The sequence below is a fragment of the Polyodon spathula genome, chromosome 4 (assembly GCF_017654505.1).
Source record: "Polyodon spathula isolate WHYD16114869_AA chromosome 4, ASM1765450v1, whole genome shotgun sequence".
NCBI classification, from domain to species: domain Eukaryota; kingdom Metazoa; phylum Chordata; class Actinopteri; order Acipenseriformes; family Polyodontidae; genus Polyodon; species Polyodon spathula.
This window is the reverse complement of record NC_054537.1, coordinates 47,961,498-47,983,598: the sequence shown is the minus strand read 5'-3', so window position 1 is coordinate 47,983,598 and position 22,101 is coordinate 47,961,498. Positions and strand designations below refer to the sequence as shown.

Below are 22,101 nucleotides of genomic sequence, written 5' to 3'. Positions count from 1 at the left end.
CCCCAAGCACACAGACAAAGCGACACTGGAGTGGCTTAAAAACAAGAAAGTGAATGTCCTACAGTGGCCCAGTCAAAGTCCGGGCTTGAATCCGATTGAGAATCTTTGGCAAGACTTGAAGATTGCTGTCCTCCAACGATCCCCATCCAACTTGACAGATCTTGAACATTTTTGCAAAGAAGAATGGGTGAATATCACATGATCCAGATGTACAAACCTGATAGAGACTTACCCCAAAAGACTCACAGCTGTAATTGCTGCCAAAGGTGGTTCTACTTCGGGGGTGAATACCTATCTAACATAGACATTTCAATTTTTTTTATTTTTCATTAACTGTTGTTTCACAATAAAAAAAATCATCTTGCCTCTTCAAAGTGTTGAGTAGGTTGTGTAAATCAAAGGGAAAAAAAAATCCCATTTAAATGCATCAAGATTTCAGGTTGTAACACAACAAACTGTGAAAACGGCCAAGGGGATATGTGTGTGTGTGTATATATGAGAGAGAGAGATTTGTTGTTCAGAAAAAGTCTGTCCTTAGTTGATTTTCAGGACATATGAGTGATAGACTTTGATAATAGAAATATCTGGTCAATCTTAAATATTTAAGATAATTTGTATGCAACCTGCTAATTGTCCATAATGTATTTTACTATGCTTTTCTTTCAGAAAATGGCACTGGTGAGATGGTTGCCTGTGGCCATGCTATCATTTTTCTTCATGGTGTGCAACGGACGCTATGACAGCGATACTGACCTTGAGTGCAATAATGTAGCCGAGCACAGCGCAAGAGATCAGCTACTCAAAACTGGCCGTGAGATAATCCAAGGTATTGACACTCAAGCAGCAGAGCACATGCAGAAACATCACCTGGAGAGCCTCTTTAACCGATATGGAGAGAACGGCAGCATGTCCATTGAAGGGTTGAAAAAGCTTCTGGAGAGCATAGGGTTAGACAGGATTAAAAAGGTGTCAGTTCGGGATCGGCACTTCGAGAAAGAGCATGAGGGTCATCATCAGCAAGGTCATAACCACCATGCGCACCACCACCTACACCTCCATCACCACCCCTACCAGCACAAAATGCCCGCCAGCAAAAAAGATGCAGAGACCCCCAAAATTATAAAGAACAACTTAACAGTAAGCAAGAAAACTGAAGATTCCAACAGCCAACACAACCTTTATGCAAAGAAAGTGATTAATGAAATCAGCACCACCCCTGTGTACACAACCAACATTTTGTTGAAGTCCAGTGAGAGGCGGAATAGAAGAAGCGTAGACCATCCCAGCGATGGAGCAGGTCTTTCCACAACTGCTGGGACCGGCTTTGCCAAACATGATGTCCTGGAGACCACAAAGCTTAGTCCAGTTAGCAATTTGTTAGTTCCAGGGGAACACGGTGAGCCTGCTGAAAGTGAAAAAGAGGAGTACATGCATACAGATGATCATGATAACCATGAACATCTTGAACAAGAGGTAAGGTGGATTTTGTGCATTTGGGTGGGGATTTAAAAATATTTGTAAATATTTAAGAAGTTTGCTATATGAAACCTATTGGTGTTTATTCTTTCCCTAGAAGACTAAACTATGGAAGCAGATGGTAAACAAGCTACAGTCAATGTCTGTTAACCTTTTCAATCATGGTTCCGTTCAATTACAGGTACCTAATGCCCTAAAGATATCTTGTAGGCCAAACTCCTTGCAGTAGTGGGGGGGGGGTTTTTTTTTTCACATTTTGTACTTAATAGAAATTATACAAAAAAATATTAAAATATGGTAAACGTACATCGATGTAAAGGGTACTCAATAAAACCATGCATGAGTACATTACAATGAATGGCCTAGAAACTCATGTAACGCTGTTTGGTGTGGCGTTTATGTGCGAAATCACCCGCAATACATTCTATTGCTAAGCGTACTGCGTATAGTTTAAAACCAACACTGTTGAAAAGAAAAATGCAGTTATTCACAAAATAAAAAATAAAAAAAAGATTTAAAATGGAAGTAACCTGTTGATCTCATTTTTTACTTACTTGAGGATATTTTAATAGGTATTTCATAAAGATTTGATATAACACTGGGTATGAAGAATCCCCAGCCCAGAAGGGATGAGCTTCGTAGGAAATAACGTGTACAGAGATTTCAGGTCAAACGTCAGTAGGCATTGATTGATCATTTAAGTTATGTCAAGGTATGTAATCACCGTCCAAATTGCCCTTTTTACAGTATTATTTTCTGAGCAAAATAATGAATAGCATTATTATGTGCTAAAACGATTCCATTTTTTGTATCTTTTTGGCATAAATGGTACATTTAACATAGTTATCCTTACGTTGCACCAACGACCCAAATAAAACAGATGATAACATATGCTGGTATTGTTTTGTTGGGAACTTGAGTAATTAAGGATAATGCCCAAATAGTTTCCATAATTATGTTTGTGTGTGTGTGTGTGTTGTTTGTGTATTTTGAATATTAAAATTAACAACTGAACTAATTACATAGATTTTTAAGTAAGAATTTAAAAGTAAGATTTAAATGGAGCAGAAAAGTAAAAACCATGCTATAACAGTGACACTGTTAAACAATACAGCCTAACCTACAGGCCTACATTACCAACCTTGTTGTCAATCAAAAAGTTGTTTTAAAAATACAGACTGCCCCGCAGCAGTCATTTTGGCGGTTTTTGGTTTTAAAATGTAATTTTCTCCAGTCGTGTAACACATATGGGGCTATGCGTTCATGTACCTTTCTGTCCGTATGTATTAAATATGCTTCGTGAGAATGAAACGTGGAAGTGTAGAAATAAAGGAGATATATTACATTTATACCTAAAAGCCCCCGGAGCAGTCACATTGACGGCTGCAGAGAAAACTATTGTATTGTGATTATACAGAATGGTATTCTACTTTTATTATTTTTATTTACCAGTCCGCAATGTGTTTAGCTGTAATCAGATTAGTCTCTACTCTCTCTCTCTCTGAGTGAATGACTGACAGTCTCTATTGTTTTCAAAAAGCCTTTTGAAGGTTGGCGCCTGCTTGCCAGCTGCGCTGCTTTGGTCAGTCGATTAGCATCGGGACTAGTGAAAATAAATACCAGAGACCATGGAGTTTTACTACTACTGTGCAACAAAATATGGAGTTGATGTGTTGGATCAGATGGCACAGAAGTATTCCGTTAAAGCTGGCTCCCGACAGTGGTCTGTTCAGGTGTACTGGACCTAACAGCCATCAACTCAGAACAGAGGCAGACTGCCAAGCGTGCCCACAGCTGAAGCTGGCAACCCCGTTGAGAGCTGCAAGGGACACCAATGCCAGGTTGGCAAGTGCAATAAAAATAAAACTTCGGACAGCTGTGCCCTGTGCAGAAAGGTGGTGTTGATTGTGAACAGCCTTAGACTCAAGGTAAAGGAATACAGTTTTGTCAAAAAAAAAGAAATTACTGTGCACTTCTGTAAAATGTGTTTTTCTAAGGTTATCTACGTTGTTCAGTTGCTTCTGCTCATCTGATATATATGCACACGCGCTTCGGTTGTTTAGATGTTTGTGGCGTACTCGATTACTCCTTTCATCATAATATTTACAGTGTTTTGAATACAGCCATCAAAAAGACTGCTGCAGGGCTTCTAGGTATGAGTATATCTCTGGTCCTTCTAGTGTTAATACAGCATCTAAGAGTAGTATACGTTATTTATTAAGGTACTGTTATTCATAAAACTGTTAATTCCTGACATTGACATTAAACTTTGGTGCGAGTCAGTTCCAGATAATTAAAGGATCAATGCTTTTGTGTTACTTACAGATCGTAGGCTTGCAATTGATTGTTTCCGACGTCTGATCAGAACCCATATTCCCAATCTTCAACAATGTTACCTTTGTTAGAGCTGTATTTTTTTCACAGTAAAAACTGCTTATTTCACAAAAATATTTACTTACCTGAAAAACGCTAAATGCTAAATTTTAGACTATTTCATTTTTTATGTTCACCTTTTAACTATTTCAGAACCAAGCATTTTTTAGTAGCATGCTCCTCCAGGACCAGGTTTTTTTTGGCTGTATTTGAGTTTCTTTCTATACAAATTCACTAAAAAATCAGTTGTTTACAGTAGCATCTTGGAAACTCTGTCCCTTTTTTTTCTGAACGCTTTGGGGAACATTATAAAGTACTTCAGAAACCATACAAACTTTTTGCTGTTTTTCAGACACACATACATATATATATATATATATATATATATCTATATATATATATATATATATATATATATATATATATATATATATATATATATATATATACACACACAGTATTTTATTTTTTTATTATATATTCTGCTTAGAGATACATGTATAAAAACACGTTATTCTATTACCCGGGGGACCTTACAATACTTCCTGAAAGTTTTGTTGAAAAATATTGATGTTTGGGCAAATTACAAGACATTGTTTCACTGAGTGATTGCAATGTAATACACATTTATTCTCAGGGTCTTCATAAGCAGTAATGGACACTACGTTCGATTATTTTCTCAAAATAAATATTTATAAATAAAATAGTTATTCATTCAATTATTGTCAGTAATAAGGGAGAAAAAAAAAAAAAACCTGATAACTTTAGTTCATGAAATACTATCTGCTTATATCCACTCATTTCTTGATATTTATAAATGTGGTAAGTGTACATGAGACAGAATAAATGTTCTAATATAACTATGCCAGATACATTGGATTTCTTTCTTACCTTTCTTACAAGTTTCAATGAAGCAATCTGTGATGTCTTTTCTCTGCGCTGCCAAAACTTTCTCAGCCCTTTAGACACTGAATGCCCCTCTCAGTGACGTCACATGAAAAAAAAAAAAAAGCTATCAGGAAGTGAACGTGACAGGGTAGCCGGTGTGGTCAGGCCAGAAGGCAGGAACAAAACAAACACACAGTACTGCAGGGCAAAAAACGCTGCGTGCGCAGTTAATTTAAATAACAAAATAAAATAAAAGGTTTTAACAAAAACACTGCTCACAGAGCAAAATAAAAGTTTAAACAAAATAATCACGAACACAAACAATAGGTCAGGCTGGGAAATCGCCTTCACTCAGGCTATAATATATATATATATATATATATATATCTATATATATATATATATATATATATATATATATATATATATATATATATATATATATATATATATATAAAATCTTTTAGTTTTATTTAATCCACTCGCTTACTCTTGTTCATCCTTTCCAATACACACCCTGAGTGCAGAGAGCTGCAGGCTTTTATGCAGGTACCATCTCCCGATTTAGCAACAAATGAATCACTTAATGGCCACCTTATGCACAAGTTTATTAATGTGGATGGGGCTTCCCATCCACGCTGCAACACCATACTAAAACAAAACATACTCAAACATAATCATAAAACACAAATACAAAATAACACAAATGACACAGGGCAGTGGGGGAGACCCCGTTCTAGAAATAAACAAGTAAGTGTACAGGACTCCTCGTCCTGTTACACAGTCCCTCCCCTATCCAATGATATGTGTTTCAGGACTACTGCAAAATATGGTGGCCCTGTAAGTCATCAAAACAAAGTACGTTTTTTTTGTGTTATCATGATCTCGGTCCTTCCAAAGTTAATGACATTCTATTTTCACTAGCAGTGCATTATCAAAATAAATAAAAACATAAACAAATGTAAAAATAACAAGACTCTTCTCTTCTTGTATTGGATAGAGCGATCTTTAGCAGGAATATTTCTGATCTTTGATGCAGCTGGTGTCTTGTTTTCATTGAAGACATTTTAAAGATGTTGTGCAGCGTGTTCCATTAACCGGAAGAAAACTAAACTGGCTGCCAGGTTCTTAAATGCAGTGTAACAAGTAGTGCTTCAATAAGGGAAACGTTTGCTATATTTATTTTTAAGTGATAAAAAATATGTATTGCGGGGGGGGGGTAATGCTGGGATGCCAGAATTACTGTCGGGCCCTCTTGAGGTTTCGTGGGCTGGTCGACGAAACACCGAGGACAGAAGGTGCCCACTTGAAGACCCCAGAGATGTACCCTACTTAGCTCAATCCAAACGGTTGTCATGCTGATGTGTTGGGAGATTGCATTGTGGTTGAACCCCAGAGCCAGCATCGCAGCCATTGCGTGTGCTGATGCATTATATTTAAATAAATAAAAAAACTTTTGAACCCCACTGGGGCCCTCTGCGTGCACGGGCCCAAGTACAGCTGCACCTGCTGTATCTGCTATTTCTCTGCCTGAAAATTCTCCTGAAATTTTCCAGAGCAAGATAGCACAGCTGCTAGAGTGCCTGAATGGCATAACAGTCTATATGAATGACATTCTGGTCTGTGGCGCTTCCATGACAGAACATAATGAGCGTTTTGGACAAGGTTTTTAAAACAATCAGGGCATCAGGGTTAAAGCTGAATAAAGAAAAATGCAAACTATGTCAAAGCACCATTCAGGTTTTGAGACGTTGAGTCAACAAAACTGGATTGAGTCCTGATCCAGAAAAAGTGAAAGCTGTCCAGGAGCTGCAATCATCCACTAATATAACAACTCGGAGTCATGGGAATGATAAACTACCTAAGAAGCTACCTGTAAGACCTCTCTGTCACCGCAAAGCCACTTAATGACTTGCTAAGCTCAAGCGTAGCTTGGTTGTGGGGTTTAAGACGAGAGGAAGCTTTTACTGCCGTGAAAGCTTTGGTGTCTAATGCTTCAGTACTGGCATTTTTTTTATATTTCTAAACCAACCACAGTGTCAGCTGGTGCCATTAGTTATGTTTTAGGAGCAGTATTACTGCAAGAACAAGATTCTGTTTTCAAGCATGTTGCTTTTTGCTCACGGACACTAACCTCTGCAGAATGTAAGTATGTGCAGATAAAAATTTTCACATTTCCTATGTGGACTTGAATCTTTCTGGCTAGTAACAGACCATAAACCACTGGTTCCCCAAATCAATAATAAAGATTTGGACCAAGTTCCTTTGAGATGCCAGCGATTACTGATAAGGGTTATAAGATTCAATCCAAAGGCTGAGCATGCACCTGGAAGCAGTCTTCTCATTGACTACACTTTGTCAAGACACCCAATACAGAATACAGAAGAGACTGACTTGGATAAAGGAGTACAAGCTTATGTGGATGTCGTGGAAAAGCAGTGGCCAACATCTGACATTAAGTTGCAACAAATAACGGATGTTGTTGCTTCTGATGCACAGTTAACAACAGTAATGTAATATGTTGAAAAAGGGTGGCCACAATATATTAGCAGTGTTAAACCAGAGGCTAAGAGTTTTTTTGACTTCAGAAACCAGTTGAGTTCCACTAAAGGACTTTTGACGTATAGTTCACGTATTTTTATTCCCCAAGACCTGAGAGCAGATATGTTGCATCAAATTCATGATTGACACCTTGAACTGACCAAGTGCTGGGAGCGTGCTGCCACATCAGTATGATGGCTGGGGATAAGTTCAGCAATTCAAAACAAGGCAGCTTCTTGTCCACCGTGCCAGATTGCAAAACCAGCTCAGCACAGAGAGCCGCTGATGCCAACTGCTTTGCCGCCGATGCTAAGTTTCCAAAGAGTAAAGCAGGCAGATAAATGTGCAAAAATGTCATATAGAAAGTTTTATGACTAGACATTCAGCAAGACCTCTGCCTGAGCTACGGCCTGGAGACCTGGTCAGGATGAAACTGGATTTTCAAAAGGGGTGGAGCAACCCAGTAATAATAACTGAAGATCATGCAACTCCCAGATCGTACATTGTAGAATCTCAGGGAGGAACCTACCGACGGAATCGAAGACACCTTCAGCTCATTCAAAGTTCTGTGGAAAGCTCCAGTGAAGTTTCTTAACCTGAGCCAGGTGTCAAAACAGAACCTCCAACAGGTCCCTCCTCTCCAGTGATACAACACGCTCAGGACATGTTATCAACAAGCCAGCTAGATTCAAAGACTAAAAGGAAAAAAAGAAATCTATTATAGTCTGATAATAAATTTAAAAAAAAAAAGACTTTGTTATGTTTACAGTTTTTGTTTATTAAGTAAAAGGGAGAGATGTAAGATAAAGGGTTAATTTGTGTTAATGCTGCCATTTACTTGTAGAGTTATCTTTATACAGCTCAGAGGTATTGGTGTTGTTATTGTTGTAAGCCAGTAAGGTTAGTTGAGTTTTGAACTGACACAAGAGTTGTGACCGTGTTTCTCCTGACAGCTGTATTTTTTTTATTTTCATTGTTAACATCCTGACAACTTTTTACACTTACAACTTTTAAAGTCTGTTTGAAAGCTTTTTTCAAAATGTCTGCAAAGTAGGCTTTTATAGTTTATTACAAATTTCTAAACATTTTCTTTTTTTACATACTTGGGCTACTGATTTTCCATTCTGGGGAATAGTAAATTCAGTTTTTCAAAATTGACCAATTCCGTTGTTTCCCACTTTATCAACTTATTAATAATTAAACATGGCATTTGAACATAAATATAATTGATAGCACTGTGTAACATTTTTTTTGTTTTGTTTTGTTTTGGTTCCTGGGTAGTAAGTGTTATTTCCTAGTTGCTTATGCCTCAAAAGTATAGAAAATGGCTATTATTCCCCACAAACTTTGCTTTTGTGACCAGGACAGTGATATTTTGAAATTTACCTATTTTCTAGAACATTCCAGATAGATTCAGTGCTGAGTAAACTTGGAGTAACTTCTAGAACTTTCCAGTAATATAAATAGTAGTATAAATACAGGGGCCTTAAGCCTATCAGTTCAGTTTAGTTCCAGCTGCCTAAGTGGATAAATATCTGCATTTTTCTGATATGGCATCAAGAGGCTGCAATGGTGGCATTCCTGATGGGTCTCAAAGGCGGTTTTACCAAGTTTCTCTGCTATCTTTGCCTTTGGGACAGCAGGGACACCAAGGCGCACTACCACAGGCGGGACTGGCCACAGCGGACCGAGTTCTCTGTGGGGAGGAACAACGTCAAGTGGGAGCCACTGGTGGACCCCCTGAAGGTGCTGATGCCACCACTGCACATCAAATTGGGCCTTATGAAACAATTTGTCAGAGCTCTAGATAAGGAGTCGGCAGCCTTCAAGTACCTTCAAGACTTCTTCCCTAAGCTGCCTGAGGCAAAGGTCAAAGCCGGTGTCTTCGTCGGACCACAGATAAAGAGGATCCTGGAGTGCAATGAATTCCCCAAGAAGCTCACTAGTAAGGAGAAAGCGGCTTGGAACAGCTTTGTCGCAGTGGTTCGGGGCTTCCTGGGCAATCACAAGGCCGAAATCTATGTGGAGCTGGGTGAGACTCTGGTGAAGAACTACGGCACAATGGGCTGTAGGATGTCCCTCAAAGTCTATATCCTTGATGCTCATCTTGATAAATTCAAGGAGAACATGGGCGCGTACTTGGAGGAGCAAGGCGAGCGCTTCCACCAGGATATACTGAACTTTGAACGCCGCTACCAAGGACAGTATAACGAGAACATGATGGGAGACTACATTTGGGGGCTGATTCGTGAAAGTGATTTACAGTATAATCGTAAATCTTGAAAAACTACTCATTTCTAAATCTTTTCTAGTCATTTTTGTATTACTTTATTATAAATACATGTTAATTTGGATTCACATGTTGTTTTTTTCTGACTTTATGTGAACGAAAAGACACACATTCGCCCGTTCTCTCATTGGAAATAGGTACATTTCAAAATATCACTGTCCTGTTCACAAAAGCAAAGTTTGTGGGGAATAATAGCCATTTTCTATACTTTTGAGGCATAAGCAATTAGGAAATAACACTTACTACCCAGGAACAAAATCTGTGTTGCATAGTGTAGTTAAAATAAGCAAATTAATTATTACCACATTTCTTTTTTTTTTTTTCCTTTTCGGACAAGATTTAAGGTCTTGTTTCTGTAATATTAAATAAAATACCTAAAGAGAGAATCAAATTTACATTTTTCCACTACCACTGTAGTTCAGTCTAGTGTTTTGAAAAGAAATGTTTGGCTTATTGCTGGCATTACAATAACAAGAACACATTAAACAGTCTGATTACTGTGAGTAATGATATGGACAGTACTGCAGTAACACTGCAGTTTTTTTTGTTGTTTTTTTTAAAGGTCACTTGGCTCAAAGGTTTCTGGCATTCAATAGCCAGAAAATATAATATAGTCCATTATTAATGTAGTTTAGTTCAGAAATGGTGGCCCTCTATACCACATCTACATTGCCAAGAAAAATAGCAAGCTGCTTTGTTGATTCATCACTGAGACTTTCACACTTGTCATTAACCAAGTTTTTGTACTGACTGAAGGACCTTTTTGCTAGAAGCAAGCAACCAAATGTATATCCAGGCAATTGAATAAAGCAGTGGCACACGGTTGCTAAGGCTTTTCCAAAAGATTTTGAAAGAGGCCTGTGACGGGGATCCTCCCCTTCATGACTGTATGTATTATTTTGTTGTTGATTTATGAGTTTTATCTGTTTTTATGTAAATGTATGTATTTGTCTGTGGTTTTGTGATTGTATGTTTTGGATTGGCAGGGAGGGGGTTAAATTCCTCCCTTCCAAAATAAATGTGAGAATGTGGCTGGAGCCTTAATAATTGTGACGTCTGTGACGTCATCCACCAGCCATCCTTTTGACAAGACCTCATTCAGAAGATCCTCAGAATTGTCACCAAAGGTGATTCTCGCAGTGCCCCTTTGAAGCCATGCACAGAAATCTGACAGCTTGTTGTAGTAGTGGTGCAGTAGGCTGTTTTGTTTTTTTCCAGAGCAGTGGTCAAATTATGTCTGCAGTAATGGCAAGCATCAACTTCATCGTTTGGAAGCCAGTGTTGTCACGTAAGATGGTAAATATGTTTTCCATTGCAATACTTTTGGAGCCTTCTGCTTCAAGGAACTCGGGATAAAGTGACACCCATATGGAATGGTCGATTGCTGCCCGGAACCCTGTGTTCCACCTGGTTTGCACAGGTTCAGGAGGTACTGTGGGTTAATCTGCCCCATGGTCTCTGAGAAATCCTACAAAACGCCTTTTCCTGAAGGGTTTCTTGAAGAAGATGGATTTCATCATTTAAAAAGGGGTCACTATGTCCTTCATGACATCACCAGGGTGATACGCCCAGACTTCAGCCCCAGCCGTCACAACATTGTCAAGTCTAATGCCACACTGAGTGAGTGTCTGTGCAGTAGACTGGGATAAAGTTGTATTGCTGCAGAATTCCAAGAAATGACCAGTTCAGATCGAAGCACTCTCTAGCCACATCTGCAATAACAATAATTAAACACTCTATTTCCAATTAAATTGTTGTCATAAAGTGAATATGAAACTGGAATTAAAGCTTAAATATATTACTTTATGCCTAGGGCACTTAAGTAAATTATTTAAAATGATAAATTAACTTTTGTTTCAACATTCAATAAGAGCACAATCACTAATTCTGTTGTGTTGCTTAGAACTGCGTAACAGAACTAAAATTTATCAGGTAGGTGTTTTTTTTTTTTTTTTTTTTTTTTTTTTTCCCCTTATTACTGATAATAATGGAATGAAGAACTATTTTATTTATAAATATTTATTTTGAGAAAATAATCGAGAGTGGTGTCCATTATTGTTTATAAAGACCCTGAGAATAAATGTGTATTATGTCATTGCAATCACTCAGTGAAACAATATTTTTCAACAAAGCTTTCAGGAAGTACTATAACGGCCTTCAGATCATAGAATAACACAGTTTTCTACATGTGTCAATAAGCAGAATACATAGTAATAAAAAAATACTTAAACAAAAAAAAAAACTTGAAACAAATATTGCTTTTGTGGTTTCTGAAGTACTTTATTATGTTCCCAGAGTGTTCTGAAAAAAATGACACCAATTCCAGATGCTACTGTAAAAGACAGATTTTTAGTGAATTTTTCTAGGGAAAGAGTCAAATACTTCCAAAAAAATCCTGGCCCTAGGGGAGCATCCCACTGAAAAATGCTCGGTCTTGAAACGCTTGATTTTATAACTGAAAATACAGTATACACTATTTTTTCCTTCACAGCGTGTGTGTAGAAAGCCATCTACCAGGACATGTGCCAGGTACTGCTAACACAGTAGCAATGCAGTATCAAGTTTCAGCCTTATCTTAGTGTCTATGTTAACATGTGCAGTTAGAAATTAGGTTAGAACCTCACTGACTCTTCGTTTGCAGTCTGAGGTAGTTTATAAATATATGTAAATAAATAAAACAGTAAATTCCTATTCTTATGTATACTCAAAGTTTTGCACTCTTCAGCTCGACAAAAATAATTCAGGACAGAAAGGGTTAAACTGCTTTCTTATTTCTGCACCATTAACGTTCAGCAGAAAAGACAATTTGGGTGTGAAATGTTGTCATTTGCAATTTCATACTGTATATGTTGATGCGCTTGATGTTGCTTCTTTCTCCATTCCAGTGTTTAAATGCCTCTAGGATACTGTCATCTCATGGGATGAATATGGAAACAGTTCTTACGCATGTGGAGTTCAGTTACCTCTGCCCAGCACTTCTAAACCAGATTGACAGCAAGTCCTGCATACAACACACAGCTTATCTCAAGAAACCAGGTGGTCATTCACATGATGGTAACAAGTTTTCTTAATTACTAGACAACAGATACAAATAGATGAGTAAACCTGTTCATTGACTTTTATTTAATGTATTGCAATTTCAACCAATATAAAAAGCGATCAGTAAAAGCCATTTCACATTAATGACAAGCATTTCATAAAACTTGCACACCTGTAAATTGGTAGTCTAAAAGTTCATAAATATATTACAATAATATAAAAAAGCCACCTTGGTGCACGGTATGAGTCATGGCTCAAGCCTGATTTTAAATCTAGCACCAAGTGCCTTGAATGGCTCCATTCCGGACCCTCAGTTTTTGATTATGTTGTTCTTGACTGTATTTCCCTTAATGGTAGCAGTACCTACAGAATGACAGTGCACTAAAGGTAACGTTTCAAGCTAAGATTTAATTAACTTTCTGAACTTGAAAGAGTTAGTATGTGTGTCCCTGTAGTTTTGTTAGGTTTTCAGAGTGGCAGGGTAGCCAAAGTGAGGAGACTCAGAGAAGGAAAGTGCAGCAAATGAAATACTTTTAATTAAATAATAATTACCAAATAAAAAGGCATGATGGCCAAATAAAAAAAAAAAAAAAAAAAAAACAGAAAACACTATTAAAAAACATTTTCTAAACACAAAATATACACCAATAAACCACTCTCACAAACATTCACCAACTAACACTCCCAACCACTCCCTTTATACAGGTGCTGCAGCTAATTGGGCAATTCGCACCTGATCAGCTGCAGCACCTTTCATACATTCCTCACATAAACTCATTCACTCAGATCCACACAGCAGACTCGCATGCACACTAAACACCACAAAAACACAGACAGGCTGCACCCTGTCACAGGCATGTAGACCCCCCCCCCCCCACCCCCGATAGGTCATGTCCATAGTTTGAAATCATGACAAATATGTTGCGGAATTTGTCCACATATATTTGTTATGCTGTGTTATAGTGCCTGCAGATCTAAGAATATATCAAATTAAACCCACTCCTTTTAATAACAATGCATTAATGTTTCTCTCTCTGTCCAGGTCACGAAGCTGATCACAAAAATTCAGACAATTTTCAAAAAGCTCATTCAGTTGAAGCAGGTAAGAAAGAACATGCTTTGTTTTCCCTCTCATTTCTTACTGTAATTATATTATTTATAACTTGATCTCTGCATAACTGCATAACAGCATGTACAATTATATAGTAACATATGCCCTAAATAAGACAAATTAACGTTGCTTTATGAAACTAATCAACTAACATGTCATTTATGACAAGCTAACCAATAATATGTTATGCTGTGTATGCAATACTGGAATCTGATAACATTTAGGGAGAGAGGTCCCAAGAATGTATGGCCTTCAGGGCTCTACATTTAGATTTTTTACTACTGTTGTATGTTAGCACCATTAAAAATAAAATAAACAATCTTACAGATTTATTTTTTTAACCATTCCGATTATGTGTATACCATATGTTTAAATGGTAATAGCTGATCTATTTTTTTAAATCTGCTTTTTTGTACATTTAACATGTTTTGACTAGATGAAAATATATAAAAATAAAACTAGTTGTCATCTAAAATAAATACACCCGATGTTTAAATTTTACATACTTTTATTTTTGGCTTCAGAATTGCTATGGCTTCAGTAAATTAAAGAAGAAAAACAAAACCTCCCTGTTTTTCACTGTGGAAATCTGGTAATCCTAAACTACACTACTACTGCTAGAAACTGAAGTTCTGGTAGAAATTTTGGTCAGACACCAAAATTTTTCTGAACTCGACAAACTCACAAAATAGTAACATATATTTAATCTTTTCACAAATTACTTGTCAGAAAATGAAAATACTGTATTCAAGATCGGAAAATATATTATACCAATGATACTTGTTGTTTTTTTTTTTTTTTTTTAACGAGCAAACCTGCAGCCAAGCTGTTACCATGGTAACAGCAACGCTAAAAGGTTAACGGATTTATACCAATCCTAATAATAAACACTATTCAAACAATAATCATAATAAAAATAATCGTTCTCAGAGCGTTGTCGCTTGTAGCCTCTCCCAAGTCAGCACCAATCTTACTGCTGATACGAGAGTCCAGTAAAGATTTGTGAATGGCTTTTCTGACCTGAACATTTTGTACCCTAAATCAAAACGTTACACAATTCGATCCCGTTGTTCAGCTTCCACGTGGCATATCTGGGTATCCATCGGTGCATCTTTTTTCGCTGCAGTCACAGCAGCAGACAAACACCTGCTATCTTGTGAACTATTACTGTGAGACTGGATTTGAGGGCAACTAAGTGTTGAATTCCCAACAAAAAGCTGCTGTTTTATCTGCAAATCTGGGAAACTGACATTTGTTTCACTGTCATCAGGAAAGAAGATTGTCTTTCTTCCACTCTATATTTTCATCTTAATTTTTTTTTCAAAATTGCTTTCTTTATCGTTATTGATTTAAACGCTTTACTTTTGGCTTATTGGTGCAGTTGGTTGCTTAGTTGTACGAAACAAAAATCAAACAAAAAAAACAGTTGTAAAGTACTGCCATTTCATGGTAACGTGTATGTGACAGGGTGCTCGTGTCACATTTGTGGGTAGCCGCTGTTTAAGCAATACAGAGAGACAACGGGGGGTTGTAACGCTGACACAGGCATGCAGGATTTATTCACAAAGAAAAAACGAAAGTAAAGGTGGTCATGTGATGTTACCAGCCATGGTAACACACAGAGGACACATAAAGCAAGTTGTACAAAAATACAAAATAAAACACAGTACAAAAAGTACACATAAAAGGTGCCACACAGGGCAAGCGTTAGCATTAAATGAAGTGTCTTGCTCAGGGACCCGGCTACACTACGTAACCCTTGCTATACATTACATGGGATTACTATCCCCTAAATTAACCTACTAATGAGCCAGTATTCATATGACGACTCCTGCTGCTTCATACGGCCTTGGCTGGGCATTGCCTTTACAAGCAGCACTTGCAGTTTCTGGGTTGTGTAGCTGTCGTTCCTGCAGAGCGGACCCTCTCCTCCCCAGTATACGCCGCTCCCCTCTGAATCACGACGTTGCAGTCACCTCAAGGCATCTACCGCAGATGTTTTTAAACTGACGGACACTCGTCAAGACCCGCCCACCTGCTGATTGAGGACCAGCACAGCCAATCACTTGCTGCCCTTCCCCTCAACCAAGCCTAGCAAATAAGTCTCAATCGAGCGCCGTATCTGTAATCAATAATTTAATCAAACAAATCAACTCCAAAAACACACAATAAACCCATTCCCACATACAAATTACACCAACACTAATTCCCACCTGTGCAGGGCAAATCAACAGCACTTCAGTACGTAGTCTCAGAAGCTGACTGTACAACAAATACGACGTGTGGCATGAAAGTTCAGACTACTTCATTATGCCATTATCAAGGGGGGGTGTATGTTTGTTTATAAAAATGTTTTTTTCAACACATTGACCCATTTTCCTGCGTTCATGAAATGGAAGCCACATGCACTGTACTATATACATTGTACAGTTACATGTTACCAGCCCAATTGGGCCTGTGATGCTTCATAACTACTGGCCAAACTGCAATCTCTACCTTTAATCAAGAAATCGGTATGTAGCATTGGTTTTGATATTTTATGCCTACTTCGTTATTAAATAATTGTCCTAATGTGATTTCCTAAATTATGTCGATTTACAAAATAATGTTAATATTTTAGTAAGCTGTGCTTCTTGCAACTATTTATTTTGTTTGTAAGGGAATTTAAAAGCAAATTTGTATTAATTGTCATAATTTATCAGGAGTTAATTTGCACTTGGAAAAGGAGGGTTTTAATTCACGAAAGAGTGATAGCATATTAGATATTACAATAAAGTTTACTTGGGTTATTGCGAATTTGCAATGCGTCCTTGGCTTGTAACAGCTGTGTAATTCATGCTTGAATGAAGAACAGGCATACAAGGCCACGGATCCACTAGGAATGTGATCAAGATCATTGACATGGATTTTGCCTAAACATATTTGTGTAATGTTGTCAGACTTCCCCCACACTTTATGTACAATGTACACTTTTACCGTCACACGTCTGTATGCATATAAAATGTTCTTCTAATACTGTAAGTGTTCGGTGGCTACTTCTAATAATGCTGAGTTTATTTACAAACAAAATTGTGTATTGGGTTAGGCCGGGAGTTCTATCATAATTTAAAATGCTTAATAAATATATAATGAAGTGGTACACACATGGTGTACATGTATAATACAACTAACAACTACAAACACAAATGGTACTTCAAATGTATTTATATACAGCCTACAATTGTACATGCTAAAATACATACAGAAGTAGATGTCATCATAAGAAAATAAATTCCAACCAATATACATAGATGGCTTACGGTTTGTTTTTTTCTTCTTTTTAACCAAAAAAAATATTTAAAAATACACATTAAAGAGTTATGTATACAGTAAAATACCCCTCCTGAAGGAGGTAAATGACTAGTGGGGTTTAATTATTATCATTTTTTTTTTTTGTAATCCGTGCCGTCCGATTTTTACCCACACTAGATAGTCTTAAATCAGCATTTTATATGTGAATTGTTCTAAATAATTGTACATTCTGCATGACAAAATGAACAATTTGAAATGAAGTTTACAAATTATACACAACAGATATTCCCAATATTTTTTATTTCCATTTGGCTGCTGCTCGCAGATGGGAGAGCTGTCTCCCTGTACGCTAGTAGTTTCCATAACAGCGAATTGTTTCCATTCATTTTTCTTGATCTCGTTAACATGCACTTTGATTAACGAGTTCCCTTTGTCTAGTCATTGAGACAGGAAGTGATGTATGGGACATTTAGTTTGAAAATCACTTGCTACTAAAGGTCTCATTACTATACCATGAGTTTGATACAACAACACTGTTTTTTTGAAAATCGTGTCAATGGTGAGATGTCTGGTGAGGAGGGGTGTTGATGTTTTGTTTTTTTGTGTCACCCTTCATATGGCAGCTGTGATGCTATGGATTCCTGTTTGTTCCTGATAAGGACTTGGTCTCTGCTGCTTGTTTTATGCTCAGGCACTGGATCCCATAGAGCAGTGGTTCCCAACCTTTCTAGTACTGGTGCCTGCTTTAATGCTGTTTTGGGACAACAGATCATGTGATGCATTTCGAGTTGTCATAGTGCACACGCATCATTGCCATTTCCATGAATCAGCGCAAAAACGTGCACTATCCTTGCAGACAAAAGTGGAAGTGTTAAAAGCGGTGGATGATGCGTCACCATTTAAGAAAATGAGAGATGCAGATTTCAAAATCCCTGCATACACTTTGTCAACCATTCTGAAAAACTAGGGTACAATAATACAAGCCTGTGAAAACGGGCGTGCAATTCATATCTCCCGACTCCCGGGACAACAGGTTTTGCCGTTATACTTTGTCCGTTTTTATTTATTTATTTTTCCTATGTTCGTTCTGTTGCTGGAAAAAAAGTATATCTTTAGAGAGCCACGCAAGTTTCTGCAAACTGAATTGCAGAAGTCTAGCCTACACACAAACATTTAAGTGTTTACATTCCACCCCTATCACTTCTGATTGGCTAGCTGTGGAAAAAGCTGATCTGGTTACAAACCCAGAGAGCCTCTGGCAAGGCACATACTAATCTTTTAAACTTGAGGTATTATTTACATTTTTTGTAAATTAGCAAATAAGTGATACTGCTTTCTTAATATATGAACCTGACATTTAAATGCAGCAGTCTAGTAAAGTTAGAGAAAAAAAATACCATAGTCTACTTTGTGGTCAAGCATATAGACAAGCTTTCCCCGGCAAAAAAATTAATTAATGATTTTTTTTCTTTTGATTTTTTTAGTGATGCTTACCTAGTTTGCCATTTACCATATTTACATATTTTATAGGTTTAAAAAGTTGCTTTTTTTTTTTTTTTTTTACTAGATTTTAACAGAAGCTATATTAATTATTTATTTATTGGACATGCACAATCCATCGATTTGTGAAACTATTAAGACATGAAGATTGACAAATGTTTGTAATGATATAAGTGAAATGCTTATATACAAGATTATCTGTACAATATTTTTATTATTAGTATTGTTATTTTTATTATTTTAAAATAAGACTGTAAACTCATGGCAATGTGCTTATGTATTAATTCATGTATGTACTTATTTTTCAATGAGAGTAGTGCAGGGAAAGAATGTTACCTTCCCCAATTTTCTTTTTTTTTTTTTTTTTTTAAAGCCATTGGGTGATCCTAGAGCTAATAGCTGAATTTCACCTTTTGACTGTGCTCCTGGTAACACCTACAGCATTGACTTTCTCCACTATAAAGGACCATTTGGTAGCATAACTGATGTTGTCAGAGGCTTTTCCAAATAACTAAATTTCATGCTGAGTGACCTCAGCCGTAAGGACTCTCAGCTCCTTCTCAGACAACTTTTCTTCTCCGTGCACCAAGAGGACTTTGCTGCTCTTCCTCCGACCATACTTTTTTGTCTCCAGAAATCGCACACAGCTTCTACTGCTCTCTGTACTCCTAACTCGCCTTACTTCTGGGCTGTAAGTGTGGCTGCTAAATACCCCGATGCACAGGCGGTGCTCATTGCTACCCTCATTGCAACTATTGTTTGTGCAAGTTGAGTAATTTGCATTGCTCTTAAGCTTACATAGGCTGGGTGCATTTACATAGTTACTATAATTATACTTTTTCTTCCAAACCCAGTTATAATATCTGTGACAAAATATGGGGAAAGGTTATTAATGGAAGATACCTTAGTCCTCATATTTTACAAAGTTTATGTCGACTCCAGGGGAGAGTTTGAAAAATGTAGTTCTGAAGGGATTACAGGTGGTGTAAAGATTATGTCCCCATCTCAATACCCTTCCAGAAAATGGCCTTCCGCCCCAATCCTATACCCCTCATTTTATTTAGAATCAGGGATTCACTGCCGCTAGCCATAGTGTTGGCTCTCGATGCAAGTGCAATAGAACATTAGATTTTCTGCACAATCTTCCATTAATTTAATTAAAAAACAATATTAGTGCTGCTTTTTCCGCCATCTTGAAAGTTCTCTCTTCATGACACACAGTTCAATAAGAGGTAACGTATGTTATGTAGCTGCATGGCAGAGCGCTCTGCCTATTGAACACAGCCCAGGTGTTTATTTATCAGTTGAGAAAGTCCATCCATGTTTTCTTTTGAACTTTCTGCAAAAGGACTTGAATACTTACCCTTTTCTTTCCTAATTAAATCGGATATATTTTAAGCAACTGTTCCTACAATTAGTAAATATAGTGTCGTGAAAAAGTATTTGCCCATCTGATTTTCTGCATTTTTGCATATTTTTGACACTGAATGTTATCAGATCTTCAACCAAATCTAATATTAGATAAAAGGGACCCTGAGTGAACAAATAATACAGAATGTTGATACTTATTTCATTTATTTATTAAAGATAGTTATGCAACACCCAATGCCCCCGTGTGAAAAAGTAATCGGCCCCTTAGACTCAATAACTGGTTACACCACATTTAGCAGCAATAACTGCAACAAACACTTCCTGTAGTTATTGATCAGTCTCTCACAGCGCCGTGGAGAAATTTTGGCTCACTCCTTCATGCAGAACTGCTTTAACTCAGTGACATTTGTGGGTTTTCGAGCATAAACTGCTCGTTTCAGTTCCTGCCACAACATCTCAATGGGGTTTAGGTCTGGACTTTGACTAAGCCATTCCAAAACTTTAAATTTCTTGTTCTTCAACCATTCTGATATAGACTTGCTTATGTGTTTCGGATCATTATCTTGCTCCATGACCCAGCTGCGCTTCGGCTTCAGCTCACGGACGGATGGCCTGACATTCTCCTGTAGAACTCTGGTACAGAGCAGAATTGATGGTTCCTTCAGTGATGGCAAGTCGTCCAGGTCCTGATGCGGCAAAGCATCCCCAAGTCATGACATTACCACCACCATGCTTGACTGTTGGTATGAGGTTCTTACTGTGGAATGCAGTGTTTGGTTTTCACCAGACGTAACTGAGACCACTTTTGACTCATCTGTCTGTAGAACATTGTTCCAGAACTCTTGAGGATCATCCAGGTGCTTTTTAGCAAACTTGAGATGACCGTTCATGTTCTTCTTAGTGAGCAGTGGTTTCCGCCTTGCCACTCTGCCATGAATCTCATTTTTGCCTAGTGTCTTTCTGATGGTGGAGTCATGAACACTGACCTTAGCCGAGACAACAGAGGTCTGCAGATCCCTGGATGCTTGTTCTAGGTTCTTTGTGACTTCCTTGACGATTTTACGCCTTGCTATTGGAGAGATTTTGGCAGGACGGCCATCCCTGGGAAGATTCACTACTGTCCCAAACCTTCTCCATTTGGACAGTATGGCTCTGACTGTGGTTTGGTGGAGCCCCAGAGCCTTAGAAATTGGCTTTGTTACCCTTTCCAGACTGATAGGCATCAGCAACTTTTTTCCGGAGGTCTTCAGGAATTTCTTTTGCTCGTGGCATGATGTGTGTCTAGAACCTGTGTGCTGACAGCTTCACTCTGATGGTAAGGGACAAAGTTAGTCAGATTTATATTGGGCAGGGCTGGCCCAAATCAGGCCTGATTGTTAACCAAAGTATTCGAACAGCTGACCCTTATTATCCATTTAATTGGGTTGAGTTAACTAAGGGGGGCAATAACTTTTTCACACTTGAAGATTGCATGTTGGATTATCTTGCACACCAAACAAATGAAAGAAGCACCAAACTTTGGTGTCATTTTTTCTCTCAGATTCCCTCTATATACTACGACAACCCACAAAAAGATCTGAACAAATTCAATGTTAAAAATGTGCAAAAATGAAGAAAATCAGACAGGGGGCAAATACTTTTTCACATCACTGTATAGTTCCACACATAAGGCATTTACAGCATGACTTTCAAAATTAGGTGTCAACTATCAATTAGCTCTGTCCTGTAGTGTACCCTTATAAGTTGGCTTGCTACTATTCCATTTTTATTTTTTTGCCAAATCAATTTCACAGACTTGTCACTGAGAAATGTCTCATTTAGCAAAACCCCTTTATCACATGCAAAAAAACCATGGTAACCAACATCCTAATTCAATCTTTTTGGTCACAGCGGAGCTATACCTTAAAGATAAAGGATCCTACACAAATAAAAAAAATGGTCTCAAATAAACCATAAAAAACGCAGCATAGAAAAGTGTTTTGCACAGTCTTTATAGCATAAATTTACAAGTAAAAATAATATGCACAGAACAAAACATTAGATAGCTGAACAGGACTAACTTGCACTTCAGGGTCTGAGTTCCACACCTTTCCTGCTTCAGCACAGCTGGACAGAGTCACTGGAAGGCAAGGCAGATGGGCCCGCTTCATTCTGCCTTTGAGACTTCAGCCCTTGGTCAGGGTATTGTGCACATTGATTAGTCATTTAAACGAATGAGAGC

General features: G+C 37.6%; 1 protein-coding gene across 2 annotated transcripts in view; it reads left to right on the top strand.

The window, feature by feature from the left end:
- Positions 1-22,101, top strand: part of slc39a6 (solute carrier family 39 member 6) — a 71,139-nt gene that overhangs the window by 24,204 nt on the left and 24,834 nt on the right. The window contains exons 2-4 of one of the 2 annotated variants that reach the window (XM_041248033.1): positions 667-1,473; positions 12,454-12,604; positions 13,650-13,709. In XM_041248033.1, the coding sequence (XP_041103967.1) occupies positions 670-1,473; positions 12,454-12,604; positions 13,650-13,709 (1,015 nt within the window). In that variant the 5' untranslated portion in view covers positions 667-669. Of the gene's footprint in view, positions 1-666; positions 1,474-12,453; positions 12,623-13,649; positions 13,710-22,101 lie in introns of both variants that reach the window. The other variant, XM_041248032.1, reaches the window with a different exon arrangement.